This window comes from Triturus cristatus, chromosome 4_1 (assembly GCF_964204655.1).
Source record: "Triturus cristatus chromosome 4_1, aTriCri1.1, whole genome shotgun sequence".
Lineage (NCBI taxonomy): Eukaryota > Metazoa > Chordata > Amphibia > Caudata > Salamandridae > Triturus > Triturus cristatus.
In genome coordinates, this window is record NC_140585.1 from 39,917,940 (window position 1) to 39,934,835 (window position 16,896).

Here is a 16,896-nt window from a genome sequence, read left to right on the forward strand (position 1 = left end):
CTGCCTCCACTGACATGGCAATATCTGTGCCCATGTACCTCCTCTGACATGGCTATATCCATGCCCATGTGCCTCCTGTTACATGGTTATCTCTGAGCCCATGTGCCTCCTCTGACATGCTCATCTCCGTGCCCATGTGCTGTGCCCATGTGCCTCCTCTGACATGGTTATCTCTGTGCTCATGTGCCTCCTCTGATATGTTTATCTCTGTGCCAATGTGTCTCCTCTGACATGGCTATCTCTGTGCCCCCCGTGCCTCCTCTGACATGGCTATATTTGTGTCCATGTGCCTCCTCTGACATGGCTATATCCGTGCCCATGTGTCTCCTCTGACATGATTATCTCTATGCCCATAGGCCTCCTCTGTTATGTTTTAGCTCTGTGCCCATAGACCTCCTCTGTTATGTTTCAGGACTGTGCCCATATACCTCCTCTGTTGTGTTCCAGCTCTGTACCCATCTGTCTCCTGTGTTGTGTTTCTGCTCTGTGCCAATGGGCCTCCTCTGTTGTGTTTCAGCTCTGTCCCATGTACCTCCTGTGTTGTGTTTCAGCTCTGTACCCATCTGTCTCATGTGTGTTGTTTTTCAGCTCTGTGCCCATGTACCTCCTCTGTTGTGTTTCAGCTTTGTGCCCATATGCTTCCTCTGTTGTGTTTCAGCTCTGTACCCATATACATCCTCTGTTGTGTTTCAGCTCTGTACCCATATCCCTTCTCTGTTGTGTTTCAGCTCTGTACCCATCTGTCTCCTGTGTTGTGTTTCTGCTCTGTGCCCATGGGCCTCTTGTGTTGTGTTTCAGCTCTGTGCCCATGTACCTCCTGTGTTGTGTTTCAGCTCTGTACCCATCTGTCTCCTGTGTTGTTTCAGCTCTGTGCCCATGTACCGCCTCTGTTGTGTTTCAGCTCTGTGCCCATATACCTCTTGTGCTGTGTTTCAGTTCTGTGCCCATGTAATTCCTGTGTTGTGTTTCAGCTCTGTGCCCATGTACCTCCTGTGTTGTGTTTCATCTCTGTACCCATATACATCCTCTGTTGTGTTTCAGCTCTATACCCATATCCCTTCTCTATTGTGTTTCAGCTCTGTACCCATCTGTCTCCTGTGTTGTGTTTCTGCTCTGTGCCCATGGGCCTCCTGTGTTGTGTTTCAGCTCTGTGCCCATGTACCTCCTGTGTTCTGTTTCAGCTTTGTGTCCATATGCTTCCTCTGTTGTGTTTCAGCTCTGTACCCATATACCTCCTCTGTTGTGTTTCAGCTCTGTCCCATGTACCTCCTGTGTTGTGTTTCAGCTCTGTACCCATCTGTCTCCTGTGTTGTTTCAGCTCTGTGCCCATGTACCGCCTCTGTTGTGTTTCAGCTCTGTACCCATATACCTCCTCTGTTGTGTTTCAGCTCTGTCCCATGTACCTCCTGTGTTGTGTTTCAGCTCTGTACCCATCTGTCTCCTGTGTTGTTTCAGCTCTGTGCCCATGTACCGCCTCTGTTGTGTTTCAGCTCTGTGCCCATATACCTCTTGAGCTGTGTTTCAGTTCTGTGCCCATGTGACTCTTGTGTTGTGTTTCCGCTTTGTGCCATTATTTCAGCTCTGTGCCCATGTACCTACGGAGTACTCTTACTGACTGATGTATTTTTTGTCTCCCTGATCAGCACCTTCCCATCTGCCCAGAGCCAGGAAATGAAAGCAGACCCTGCACCCAGGGTGAGTACCTTGAGGCCTGTGCTGGTCCAGCGTCAGAGTGTGTCTGAGCTGAGAGCCGTTCTGTGAGTGCTGAGAGCAGTGTGCCCTCCTTCCAGGTAGCCCAGCGCCACCTCCTTCAGACACCTGGAAGAACAACTAGGAGATAGCTGTGGAATGAGGAGTAAAAGAGGGAAGAAGAAAGTTACAACCTAAAAAGGATTTACCCAAGTCCACTCAAAGGTGACAGAAAACTGCAGGGGTGTTTATTTAGAGATACGCAAGGGCCAGTCAGAAACCCACATCTGGCCCACGTAGGAAGAGACTGGGCCTGTACCCCTGATTTAAGATTGTCATTTGTATTTATATTGTGAGTGGGATATTCTGCTATAGCTGATGAGTGTGAGCTGCACGAGCATGATGGGGATTTGATCTAGGTGCAGCGATATTTCAAACTACATCCTCCTAAGGCGTGCACAGCATAGGACCTGGTTTAAATGAACTGCAGAAGGAACATATAATTTGGATGCGGGCCTCTGCCAACCCTTTGGGAGTCGGATCCCATTTAGGACCTGGACATGAGGCAGTCACAGGTACCCTACCCTCCTCTGGTGTTGCTACTCATGGGGTGGTGCAAGCATGGGGCCCATTAGCTCTTCTTTTTCCTGTGCTATGACAGCAGCCTAAGGTCGTGGGCACTTCTAGCTGTTGAGAGGCAGTGGGACCGGCTCCTGCCAGCGGCATTGGAAAACCCTGTGCTTTCTGGTACAAGGCTTCGAAGCCCCGCTGAAGTTGAGGGGGGATGACCCTCTGTAAGTGCGTCTCCTTGAGGAAATCACCCTGGTTGTTCTGCCTTCAGTCGAAGAGCCAGCCAGGGGTTAAACTCTTGGAATTTAACTCCTTTACCTGATATATCAGGAAACATTTACATTTCCTATCGGTAAAAGGGGCTCACCATAGATTGAAATCTCCTGCTACAATCATGTTGGGATTATCTATGGAAACCAATTTTATTTTAATGTTGTGCCAAAAATCAGGATCAAACTTGAAATGACCATGGAGGTTAAATAAATAAATCTGTTTGTTATGAACTATAACGTTAACAAGTACCCATTGCCCATCAGTGTCACACTGAGTTGATAGAATCTGTGCATGTAACGATTTATGAAAAAGAAAGGCAACACCACCTTTACGGTTAGTGGGTGGAGAAAAAGCAGCCTGGCCCGCCCACTGCTGTTCTAATTTAAGCGATTCAACATCAATGCAATGAGTGTCCTGTAAAAAAGTAACACGTGAATTCACTTTTGACAGATGAGAGAGTACCTTTTGTCTTTTGACTGGATGTCCCAAACCACGAACGTTTCACGAAACAACGTTAAACATATTTGGGATTAGGAGTAGGGAAACGGGCACATGGATGAGAATCTGCCAACGAAAGAACAGAAACAAAAAGACAGCATATAATAACATCCAGACAACATGTAAGCAACGCAAACATGGTAACAATAAAAAAAACAAATAAGGACTCGCAGAATTACAAGAAAAAGAGTAAGAGAGTAGTAAGAAGAAATGGCATATGGACAGCAGGATGAAGAGACAGACCAAGGAAAGAGATCCAGATCTAAAGTGAAGAGCATAAAGAGGGAGCAGGAGACGTGTCAGCACCTAGAACAAGAACAACAGCAGAGGGATGAAAAATAAAATACAACAACACCGCCATAATAGTAGGAAAATAAAGAGAGAAACGGAGAAAACATGCGCATAACAAAATTGTTAAGAATGTTGAGCAGTAGTCGTATCCATTGTATGAGATAAAATATTCTTAACAGACAATTTAGTTTAACAGGATCATCAAAGGATCGTGAAATGCCTTCTTAGGTAATTTTTACATAGACAAGGATTTAGAATGCCATAGAAAATATTCAGCTGTCTCATTTGAGGTCGAAGGGGAAGGAATTCTTTTCTTTTGGTGTTTGTAGCATTAGAAAGGTCCTGAGAGATGAAAATATTGTGGCCGGACCAAACAAGACAATGTTTTTCTTTAGCGGCCATCAAGACACACATCAGGTCTGTGAACTCCAAAAATAGCATTAGGATACCTCTAGCTCTAGTAGAATGGTGTGGAAGCTGACCAACGTGATGTGTCAGTTGAATTTTATGAGAGAGAGTGTTCTGAAGACCCAGAAGATCGGACAAAAATGTCTTCAAGAAAGCAAGAAGATCAGGACCCGCAAGATTCCCCTGTAATCCACATAAACAAAGATTATTCTGTCTATTTGTGTTTTCATGGTCTTCTTGTGGCTTTTGTTTTTGGATTTCTTGCTCTAGCAAAGGAATCTTGGTGACTACATCTTAAGGATCGCTAACACGCTGTTACATTTCAAACATTTTGCTCTCCATAGCCATCCACTTGTCAACAATTTGGTGAAGCTTTTCATTAGAGCCACTCACGAAAGGCTTGAGACCTCACACCTCATCACGGATAGGATCCAAAACAGGATTATGAGAAGCCATAATGGATGATGGAGGATTATTCTTTGCCCTTTTAGGTTTTGTGTCTGAAGAAGTGGATTTAGAAGTAGCAAGTAGATCGCTGGTCAGTTTGACGTAGTGTATAGAACAATGCGGAATCTTTGGAATGGTCTAATCCTGCCCATACACTACGATGCGGGCATACACAAATAGACTGGCGAATGAGGCTCAGTGCAGTGACCCCAAAACGTAAATACGGATAATGGCACAAAGTTCAGTTCACTAGTGAAGCCCAAGGACCAAAGGAAGCAACTGGTAATATTTAAGCCATCAATGAATTGAAGAACTGAAGGAGACCGATGTAGCAACTGTAATAAGGAGGCAGAAGAAAAAATGCAGCAAAAGTCACTCCCTTTTGCTATAGATTAGGAAAATTCCATTGTAAATACTGGCATGTTGGCAGCATGTAATTGTGTAGAGTATTGAAATGTGAGGAACGAGCGGTGCACAGATAAAATGGTGGCCGCTCATTAAAGATGTTGATTCGCAGCTGCAATGCAAAATAATAAAAACAGCCTTCATGAAGGATGGAAGTGAAGTCAAGTGTAGCGCCAGTTCACGGGCACAAAAAGACGGGGCTAGAGCATTAGCCCAAACTCAGCGAGATGAAGAATCCGAAAGCCAATCACGCGAGCGGTGCACTGGTGAAATGGCGGCCGCTCGCGTCTGACAGAAATTCACTGCTGCGGCTCCAGAGCGCACAAGAAGCTCCGCCATGACTTCCCGCCGGCTCAAAACGTTGCGGGGATAATATGGAGCACGAAGAAATGTCCCAGCCAGCAAAGTGCAGACTGAAACTGGCTCGTTCAGCAGTAAATAGCTCTGCGTTTTGACAGAGCTCAGTAATACGCCGCCATCTTGTTCAGCGCAGAAACCAGGCCGCCAAGGTCTTATATCTCTGACTAAAATGTATGATTTTCTGCAAGGTTCTTGGAAAGGGCTTGTAAACCAGCAAGAGGCCTGTTGCTACAGAGTCCCTACGTCACCACTCCTGATAGTGGTGGGGTCAAAGGAAGGGTGGACACTAACCACACGGCTTTGTTCCGGTAGTTAAGAGGTTCAAGGTGCTATGTTACAATCTGATTGGAGACATCCTCTCCGGCTGATAAGATCACCATCTCTCAACTCTCAACACAATCGGAGCCAGGACACTGCCACATTTGAGATGGTGGAATGTAAAATATGAATGTATTCACACAGATTCTTGGCACACGTGAATTCTCACTGTTAATTAACAAAGTAAATTCGTACAGGAACAATAGTAATGCAATATAAATCCACAGCACAAAACAAGTATCATGGAATCTTTGGTCTTTAATTCTTTTGTTGATTCCTTCCGTTGTTCAATCTGGTGACTGTTTGTGAGCCCAAAGCCAACACGTGTTTCGTCGCTTCTCGTAATACAGACATGCGACTTTCTCAAGGCTATGTGAAAAACAGACCACAGTCACTATTTTGTGTAATAGTTGGGAAATGAGTTCACATTTCTACGACATTGCACCCATTGACCTCCACTGTGAGTTTTGTGTGCATTAGAAAATAAAGTGCCTATTGCATGTTGATAAAGAGTATATAAATATTAAAGACACACCTGTCAACATAAATTCAAAATCACCGTGACTCGTACAGTACCAATATACAGTGTATTAACAAGAAATCAACATTTTCACACCAGTTAACTGGCTTGCTCCATATTCGTCCTATATCTAAGTCATCCTAGTATTATTGACACAAACATCAGTGATTAGACAGTAATCGATATTTATGGTGTGTTATGTGTATGATATATCTAATGTGTGTCTATTCACCCATATAGACGCTTAACCATCATAGAGACACCATGACAAACAACTCGATAGATGTGCTAAGTGACCTATCACCCACACAAGTATAGAGGCATATAATAAAATCACACAGACCTTAATCGTTACTCAAAACACCATTATGTATGAACAAAGGGGAGGAAAGAGAATTGTAATTATTGCTTGCCCTAATATGGTATACTTATTAGTTCATTAAATCATGTCAAATAATCTAGGTTAATGCCAAGGTACCTACTTTATGTGTGGTGATAATTCCGACCCACACAGACCTCAGGCGTGGGTATATGATGGCAATCAGAGTAATATTCTTCCAGTGCGCTGGATCCAGTATCTTGTATCAAAGCTACAATAAAGATATGAGCAGACGCTATTATCTAACTAACATCCAAGACCTAGCAGTCTGTGGCTAAGATCTAAACTTAACATAATATCTGGCTTATTCCAATAGGAAACATAATTTCTGTAAGACCATAGCCTTATCATCAATGTGAAAAGGGCATTTACCAGGGCGTATTCATAAACACTTGTCGATCCCGTGTTGACAGGAATAATAGCTAAATACATCAGCCGGTCAGTTATGATTGAGCCCGACAATGTGATGTGCCCGTTAATCTCTAATAGAGCTATCTAACTTCAATTCAAGGGGAGTCCGCGCTATGTTTTCCCTCTTAGCATACTAAATATATGGCGACCACAAAAAATATACTAGATAAAGTGTGCGCCCAAATACCAACTATCGGCCAGAATGAATCCGCTTTTAAAAGGACATCCTTTTCCTGAAATATAGAAACGGAGAATCGAACAGCTATACTAAATAAAGCGTGTGCCCGAAGAAGTATTAATCATTCAGAATGACACCGGTTTTAAAAGGACATCCTTTTCATGAAATATGGAACACGCTCTTGGAATCAGAGGAAGTAAATGATGTAAATGTAATGAATTTGTCTACTAAGAACTTGACTAATAATGAACTCTCACTGTTGACAAAGGGACTTGGATTTTGTCCAAAGAATGATGGTGATATATGTGAGCTGAAAATAGATTTGTTTAAGTTTATTAGACGGATAAAAATCAAGAAACACTTTGAGATTTGTAAAGACATGAATAAATTACCAGAACGGCAGCAATCACTATCTTTAAGTGAAATTACTATTCAAGAAATTCTGGATACAAGATTGTTGCTGACATTGACTGAGTGTGAGGATGAGGTGGTGAGTGCTGAAATCATTATGCGAGATCTAAATGTGATAAGTGACACAACGGTACCCAGTGGACTTGAGGATAAATCCAAATGGATACTCACCATGCAGATGGGTAACAATATTGACATCTTTCACAGATTGGTACTAACCGACTTAGACAGATATGAGGAGAAAAGGGGTATGATAATCTTTCTCCTGGGGAGAGGGAATCACTAAAATGCCTGATGAAAGATGAGACTATCGCAATCTGAGAGGCAGACAAGGGAGGAAATATTGTGGTTATGACTAGCACCGATTATGATGCAGAAATTCTATCCCAACTAAAAGATACCACATGTTATGAGTCACTGATGGGATTCTATTTGGAAACTTACAGATCACATTAATTTACACCTCAAAAAATGGCGTGGTATGGGATTACTAGATGAGGAGGAGATTGGTTACCTCAGGATAGATCGACCCAAATACCCGTGCATCGATACTCCTCCCAAGGTCCACAAAGAGCTCCCATTCCCACCGGGGAGACCTATTATTTCAGGTAATAAAGGACCGACGGAAAGACTGTCAGAATATTTTGAAATCTTCTTAAAGTCCTTGGTGATTAACTTACCATCCTTTATTAGAGATACCAAGCATGTACTAGGCATATTATCTGATCTTATGTGGGAGGACAACATGACATTAGTGACCCTAGACGTCACTGCTCTATATACGAGCATCAAAAGAGAGGATGGATTTAGAGCCATCAGGAAGATGCTGAGTGTTAGGTCCGCTAGCACTTGGGAACACACAGAAATGATCATTAATATGATCGAACTCATCCTGGACAACAATATCTTCATCTTTAAGGACTCTTGGTATAGACAAAAACAAGGCGTTGCTATGGGCTCCAGGTTCTCACCTTCATACGCGAACCTTTTCATCGGTTGGCTGGAGGAGGTGTGGATCTGGAGCAACATGGGCAACCAATGGAATGACTCAATCTTATACTGGGGGCGGTACATTGATGATTGCCTAATGGTATGGACGGGAACTAATACTAAACTAGAGGAGTTTGTTCAACACCTTAACAGTAACCACTTCAACATCAGAATCACATATGAAAAGAGCCAGGATAAGATTTCCTTCCTAGATACAGAAATATATACCAAAGAAGGCAAGCTTCAGAGTAGGCTTTACAGGAAGGCCACAGCATGTAATTCTATATTACATGCTTCCAGTGCACACCCCTCACATCAAATTAAAGCAATCCCATATGGAGAGCTTATTTGAGCTAGGCGTAATTGCAGCCAGGACTCTGAATTTGAACAATGTGCGGACAATATGGTGAAACGATTCAGGAGAGGATGTGACAAACGAGTTCTTGACTCTGCTAGAGCACGGATTCAAAGGATCAAAAGAAGCGACACATTAGCTGAACGTTCTGATCAACTCAAAAAAAAGAATAATGACACAATAAGAATAGTTACTAACCTTAATACATTATCCAAAGTATTAGTGAAAAGCCTCACCAGACTCTGGCACATACTGAAGGGAGACACATCTCTCAGCGATCACATCAAAAACAGACCAGACATTACATACAGAAGAGGCATTAGTCTGAGGAACTTACTGAGTCCTAGTTACCGCATCCCAAAAAAACAAAGTGGCTGGTTAACAACGAGGACTATAGGATTTTCTGGATGCGGACACTGTGTGGCTTGTAAATGGGCAAATAATGGCAGAAAGGAGTTTATGGGCCCTGGTGACAAACGGTACATTATTCGGACAGGCATCATCTGCAGCACGAAATATGTAGTTTACATAATAGAGTGCAGATGTGAAAAAAAGTACGTGGGCAGTACAATACGGACCCTAAGAGAAAGAATGGGGGGAACACTTCAGGGCGGTCAAACAGTGAGACCAAAGATACCCTATAGCTGCACACATTTGCCAATGCGAATCACAGGGTAGGACTAAGGACTTCAAGTTCTATGGAATAGAAGAAACACCTAGGCACCCTCGGGGGGTAATCGAGAACTTGCGTTGAGGATAAATGAGGCAACTTGGATCCTGAGATTACGGACGACCGAAGTGGGTTTAAATATCGATCAAGAGCTTCACTATTTTTAAGGGACTAGATAGCAACACCCACCTTTATAAATGTGCCTATATACCTGACTATCCGGGGTTGCGTGAACTAATTCCTACTGTATTTTGTGTAGTATAGTAACTGTTTAAGTTGTATGTACCTTTTTAAGTACTTGAAAACCATTGAGAACTGGAAGACTGTAACTTACATAAGTCACAATGGCGATGCATGTATTTGTAATGCGTAAATGAATGATGCCTTGTTATGCCCATGCAAGATAATGTAGAGACACTAGACTGACTAAGTAAAGGAGTTAATGTAAGGATACTTAGTTCCTACACATAATGGTTATTTTTTCCTGACTCAAAGAATGAATAAGAAATGAATGATCTATTTAGGTGGGTATACCCTCTCATGATGGGCATAATACAACAAGAATAATTGACCCCAAAACCTATTCTCTACACTCGACTCCCATGGTGAGTATGCTAGAAATACTAATGGTAGGCAGGGCAAGATTTCGACTTATTGAGAGGATTTTGTTATTCTGCCAGAATTATATACCTTTAAATATGAAGATCCTTTTTTCAGTATTGGCAGGATCTGTTGCACTTGAGCAACACATTGAAAGAAGGAAGGGAGGAAGGTTTTAGCGTTTTTAGTAATAATCTTTTGCACACTTCTTGTTCCTTTCAGTGCTGGTTAACAAACAGCAGTATGGTGGCTAGATATAGAGAAAATTCGATTTTAGAAATTTTGAAGTAAATTTTGCTACTTGATAATACAATGTAAAATAATTTTTTAAAGCGTGTTTCTTTTGGATTAGAATTTCGACAGATTTAATAAAACTTATATGGATACTACCACTTTATACATATATTTGTATGACTTTCAAGATGGTGCCCACGTTTTACATTGTTAACGTGACGCACGATTCTTTCGCGATCACGTGACACGGGTGGGACTTAAAAATATGGATATGGCGTCTGATCTACCTCGTACTCGAGGAAGACGGCGTGAGGGGGCGGTTATTTTACTAGACTATTTACACAATTGCGGTAAGTGTCAAACGCGCAAACGGAATACTATGCACTAACCCCTATCCGTTTAGGAGACAAATGTCCCTTTAAAAGCGTTGTCATTCTGACTGATTAATACTTCTTCGGGCACACGCTTTATTTAGTATACCTGTTCGATTCTCCATTTCTATATTTCAGGAAAAGGATGTCCTTTTAAAATCGAATTCAGTCTGGCCGATAGTTGGTATTTGGGCGCACGCTTTATCTAGTATATTTTTTGTGGTTGCCATATATTTAGTATGCTAAGCGGGAAAACATAGCGCGGACTCCCCTTGAATTGAAGTTAGTTAGCTCTATTCGAGATTAACGGGCACATCACATTGTCGGGCTCAATCATAACTGACCGGCTGATGTATTTTGCTACTATTCCTGTCAACACGGGATCGACAAGTGTTTATGAATACGCCCTGGTAAATGCCCTTTTCACATTGATGATAAGGCTATGGTCTTACAGAAATGATGTTTCCTATTAGAATAAGCCAGATATTATGTTAAGTTTAGATCTTAGCCGCAGACTGCTAGATCTTGGATGTTGGTTAGATACTAGCGTCTGCTCATATCTTTATTGTAGCTTTGATACAAGATACTGGATCCAGCGCACTGGAAGAATATTACTCTGATTGCCATCATATACCCACGCCTGAGGTCTGTGTGGGTCGGAATTATCACCACACGTAAAGTAGGTACCTTGGCATTAACCTAGATTATTTGACATGATTTAATGAACTAATAAGTGTACCATATTAGGGCAAGCAATAATTGCAATTATCTTTCCTCCCCTTTGTTCATACATAGTGGTGTTTTGAGGAAAGATTAAGGTCTGTGTGATTTTATTATTTCCCTCTATACTTGTGTGGGTGATAGGTCAATTAGCACCTCTATCGAGTTGTTGGGCATGGTGTATCTATGATGGTTAAGCGTCTATATGGGAGAATAGACACACATTAGATATATCATACACATAACACACCATAAATATCGATTACGGTCTAATCACTGATGTTTGTGTCAATAATACTAGGATGACTTAGATATAGGACGAATATGGAGCAAGCCAGTTAACTGGTGTGAAAATGTTGATTTCTTGTTAATACACTGTATATTGGTACTGTACGAGTCACGGTGATTTTGAATTTATGTTGACCGGTGTGTCTTTAATATTTATATACTCTTTATCAACATGCAATAGGCACTTTATTTTCTAATGCACACAAAACTCACGGTGGAGGTCAATGGGTGCAATGTCGTAGAAATGTAAACTCATTTCCCAACTATTACACAAAATAGTGACTGTGGTCTATTTTTCAGTCGCATGTCTGTATTACGAGAAGCGACGAAACACGTGTTGGCTTTGGGCTCACAAACAGTCACCAGATTGAACAACTGAAGGAATCAACAAAAGAATTAAAGACCAAAGCTTCCATGATACGTTTTGTGCTGTGGATTTATATTGCATTACTATTGTTCCTGTACGAATTTACTTTGTTAATTAACAGTGAGAATTCACGTGTGCTAAGCATCTGTGTGAATATCTGTTGCAGTCTTGGCTGCTGATCAGGAGAGGTGGGTGGATCTCTCCTCCTTGTGGCACCGTACTAATTGACCAAATTCTAAGTAACTCAAGTGAATATTTCTAGCAGCGCCTTCCCTATGTCCCATTCCACTTATCCTCTGTGTAACTAAAATATGAATGTAGACTGAAATACATGGTCTCTGTCGAGGCACACAAGATCTTAAACACTTTCTGGTAGCCATCAGGCCCGCCTCAACTCTCCCCCAGTTTAGGAAAGAGCTTAAAACACTACATTTAAATGCTGTAGAAGAACCCTTCCCTGACTCAGAACTCAGCAGCCACACCCCTCAACCCTGGAACTATAACTGGTCATACTCTACCCTGTGGCCTTGTACAGTGCTCATTTCCCCTTTAGGGTAAGCCCATGTTATTTAAATACTCACATGCATACTTAAAATCCCAGTAGAGCTTTTGCAGTGGTGTTAAACAAGATGGGTAGCAATACAAAGACATAAGTGGATGTGGCTGCCAAGCTTTTTGTATGTTGGAAGGTGGATTCCTACATCATTTTTACCTACAGGAGAGTCCTTAACAGAAGGAAGCACTCAGCAGTCCATAAAAGAGATTACCGCAGTCTGTCCACAAACAAAGTGGTACTGGGGCGGCGTAGCACTGATCAGTTATATCGGTGGTCATGGGACTGGCCAGTATGGCTGCAGTCTTTTCCTAACACTCCACCGAAGGCCTCCTGGTAGCCCCAGTACTGATCTGCCCCTCTGCACACAGTGACGAGGGCACTTCCCAGAAGGAGTGTGAGCATGCATCCTACTGGGGTGTACTGCCCTTCGAGTGCTGACCAGACCGGTAGCCTCTGGGCTTGTTCTCCAACCATTGAGCTATTATCACTGGTGGAAATAGGCCTAGAAGGTCCACTTTAGGGTTTGATAATGTGAGTTTTTTCATGGGGCTCAAAGCCAATGAGGGGTTACTAGGCATTAATTACATTGTTTACCACTGGTGTCTTGGTTCCAAAATGAGCCTTTTTCTCAAAATATTCCAGGTGTGATACGGATTGTCTAGTGGTAAAGGGCATCCAAGGGTCTGGGGCACCCATAGTGGGCACCTGGTACGCCATTAGTCACTGGATACTGACCAGTCTGAGGGATTTCTGACTTCTTCTTAAATGGGTGCTCCCTTCTGAGCCAGAAGGCCTAAGAAGATGATTCCAACTGGTGACAGGCTCCCTCATCAAGACAAAGGCACAGTATCTCAGAACAGGGGTCGAAGTCAGGATTGTCTTCGCCTCCATGGTTGACTTCCCAAGGTCAGTGGGAGAGGTAAGTACACGCATCAAGGACACAGGGAGGGTCAGGACAGGAAACAGTCACTCTTGCTGTTGACTGAAAGCAGTGGGGCTGCTCCTGAACCCAGATGCGGCTGTGCTCGGTGCTGCTACGTCTAGAAAGGTAGCCGGGACAAGCCCATGTTTTAGTCCATCAAGGCTCTCCCAGGCAGGTACCTTTTTGCAGCGTTCTTTCTCTCTACACTGTTGCCCATCTCGCTCATCCTTCTTTCTCTCTTTCTGTTGCCTCCTCCTTTCTCACCCTCTCGTCACTTGCTGCACACATTCCTGCTCCTCAGTACCCTTGTGCTCGTGATTTACTAGGAGGTGAGAAGGAACCCTGATTGGGTTCGCACTGGTGTACCAATGGGTCTTACTGGCATGCCTGCAGCGTAGACGAAGTGCCCGGGCTCATGCATTTAGCCAACATGCCTTTGACTCAGACCTCGGTGCTCATGGCTTGAGTGAGTTGTAACCATCCTGCCAATAGGTCTGTCCATTGTGACCGTGCTTCTAGAAGCTAAAGAGGTCTTGCACACAGCTCTGTCCCATGTACCCACAGCTCTGCCTGTGACTGGGTCACATGTGCCCATTATAATGTCTGAAGTGCCCACAGCTCTGGCCTTTGTAACCATGGATCTGGTGGAGCTGTTGCTGTCATTTTGATTCAGTCACCTTTATTGTTTTATTCCTTTGCGTTCCCCTCCTGGTAGTGGTCAACTTTCAGTCTCTGATTTCCAGTTTTCTGATGTGCTGCATCCATTTCTGCCTTTAGCCTCTGCTCGAGATGATTGTATTTTTGCAGTGTGAATGTTTTCTGGGTTCACTATGCTGTGCATTATTCCGCCATTTAGCGGTTAGGTCCAGAATTGTAGTATTTTCTTTTTGGTTTTTTTTCTTGGCCTGGTGGTCGTCGACATACCACCATTTGGTGTCCCTCTGTGACGTCGACGTCCTTCCTCCGGAAGCTCCCACCTTTGGTCACCATCTTCAGATTATTTTTTTCCGCCGTTTGGTCTGGATGGAGACGGAGGGAGCTTCAGAACTTTGGAGAGAATAATCCATGAAAATCAGCTAGAAGAACGGGAAAACAACTTCTCAACACACAGGCCTTCGAGGCGGTGAACCGGGACGCAGAGAAGAGGGAAAAACTCAGAAACTTCGACGTCCGACGGAGAATGCTCACACAGGGGCTCCCTGGGCGCTGTAATGGACAAGACACTATTCAAGTTCTGCGACAATTGCCACAACAAGTACGCACAAAAGGACCAGCATCCGGTCTGTAACCTTTGCCTGCCGCTCGACCACCGCTCCGAAGATTGCAACACGTGCTCGGCGTTCACCCCGAAGATCTTAAGGGTGAGGGAAAGGCAAAGAAGAGCGAATTACAACATGCAGGGTCAAGGACCAACACCATCGCTTTTAGACCTAGGCCTCTCCAGCGAGGAAGAGGACAACGTCGCCGAAGGGCCCGTGGGCGAGGAGGACGCGCACGTCCAAGTCGTCGATGCCGAAAAAAAGAACTCCGAAGGAGGTAAGAGAGACAGCGACCCCAAAGCAGTCGACCGAGCCCCAAAGAAGTGACTCTAAGTCCTCAAAAACAGCCCCGACATCAAAACATTTGGCGACCGCGAGCTTGTCCAAGGACAAACAGTCCGTCGGTTCTTTTGACAAGAACTCCCAGACGGCGAAAACCCTTGAAAAGACGAAGTCGTCGAAGAGCAGTCACGAGAAAGACTCGACGTCGAAGAAAGAGAGGGTGAAGCAAACTTCGACTTCAATGTCGAGAAGCGCCAAGAGAAATCCCAAAGATCTCGGCGCCAAAGCACAAGCGTCCGAGCTCAAGAAGAAAAAGAAGAGGCTTGAAGCCAAAATGGCAAGTATCTTGCAGCGCAAAAGAGATTTCGACGAGACTATGAAGCAATTCAAGATCCCGCCGTATACCGCCACACTCCCCGAAAGAGACCTAGAGGAACTACAGGTTCCTACAACCCCAGAGCCAGCTGACAAAGAGGATGAAGAAGAATACTACTTCGAAGCTGAGGGAGGAGAAGAGGACCAAACCTACCACGGTTCGGGGACCTCGGAGACACAAGACATGCAGACGCAGACTCACCAGAAGAAGGGGCGATGCATACCCTTCGAGGCCCTCACCCCCCAATGACATTGAGATGCACAATCAAGTAATAAAGAAGGCTGCTGACACCTATGGAGTACAGCTAGAGGAGGAAAAGTCACAGTCCTGCTTTCTCCTAGAAACCTTGCTGCCCACAAAGACAAGAAGCCAGTTCCTGCTCATGCTCCCAAGTGTGCTAGACCAAGGAAAGGAAGCCTTTAAGGAACCTGCCACATGCAAGGCAATAACACCTAAGGGTGAGAAAAAATACAAGCACTCCTCAAAGGACCCAATGTACATCAGAGGTTCAGTGCCTGCTGACTCTATAATAGCTTCCACAGCCAGAAAGAGGGCTGATGTTCCCACTAACGTGGGCCCACCACCAGACTAGGAGAGCAAAAGGATGAATCTTACAAGGAGGAAGATGGCTCGGAGTGCCGCTATTCAGTGGTGCATAGCGAACCCTTATGCTTTGATCAATAGGCATGCATACCAGCAGTGGGAGGAGGTAGGCGAACTGCTCAAGAATCTGCCAGATCAGTTCCAGAGAAGGGCAAGCCACTTGGTGGAAGAGGGGAAGAACATGGCCAATACATGTTTGAAATCAGCCCTGGATGCTGCGGAGACTGCAAGCAGGCAAATGATGATCGGGGTTACGGAGAGAAGACACGCCTGGCTAAGAATCTCAGGGTTCAAACCAGAGGTTCAGAGTAACATCTTGAACACCCCGTTCAATGGAGAACAACTGTTCAGAACAGCTGTGGACGACAAGCTAACTCAGCTGAAGAAAGAAAATGAAACTGCAAGGTCCATGGGGGCAATACAATTCAGAGGTATGCGTAGAAGGACACCTTTGCGGAGACCAACAGGCAGAGTTAGCCACCAGCCAGTAGCCTCACACCAGACCTTTCAACAAGGTTACCAAGGAGGGAACCAGGGTCAGCAACAAGGTCAACAACAACAAGGTTGGCAATACCAACAGGGGGAGGCAATCCTTTTGAGGGTGCACTCAAGGAAGAGGCCAACAGCAAAGAGGGGACAGCAACCCACCTCCAAGTGACTGCACTACAACCTTGGCGTACACTCTAAAAAGATCTCGGAGGGCGCAACCACAAATAGACCTAGAAAAACATCAGGTCCTAACAACAACACTAGTGGGAGGCAGAATAGGGCACTTCTTCCAGTGGAAAAGGATTACATCCGACAAATGGATATTAAACGTAATACAATACGGATACTGCATAGAACTGGCAAAACAACCACCATGCAGGAATCCAAAGAACAAGGTTCATTCAAAAAGAGAACTGTCTCATTTGCTCGAAGAAGCACAAGAACTTCTACACAAGAGGGCCATAGAGAGGGTGCCTTACAAAGAAAGGAACAAGGGGGTGTATTCAACGTACTTCCTCATACAGAAGGTGGACGGAACATTAATACCTATACTATACTTCAGGTTCCTAAACAAGTTCATAAAGCCTCAAAAATTCAAAATGACATCCTTACAAGAAGTAATCTCAGATACAGGTAGGGGACTACATGGCAACTAT

The 16,896-nt window shown here is 44.0% G+C and overlaps 1 protein-coding gene across 2 annotated transcripts in view; it reads left to right on the forward strand.

Annotated features, from left to right (window-relative positions):
* CNOT12 (CCR4-NOT transcription complex subunit 12) overlaps positions 1–16,896 on the forward strand; it is a 422,228-nt gene that overhangs the window by 252,227 nt on the left and 153,105 nt on the right. For both annotated transcript variants that reach the window (XR_014981070.1, XM_085651437.1), the window contains exon 4: positions 1,644–1,695. Coding sequence is in view for 1 of the 2 variants with exons in the window: in XM_085651437.1 (XP_085507563.1) it covers positions 1,644–1,695 (52 nt within the window). In the remaining variant the exon portion in view is untranslated. The remainder of the gene's footprint in view (positions 1–1,643; positions 1,696–16,896) is intronic.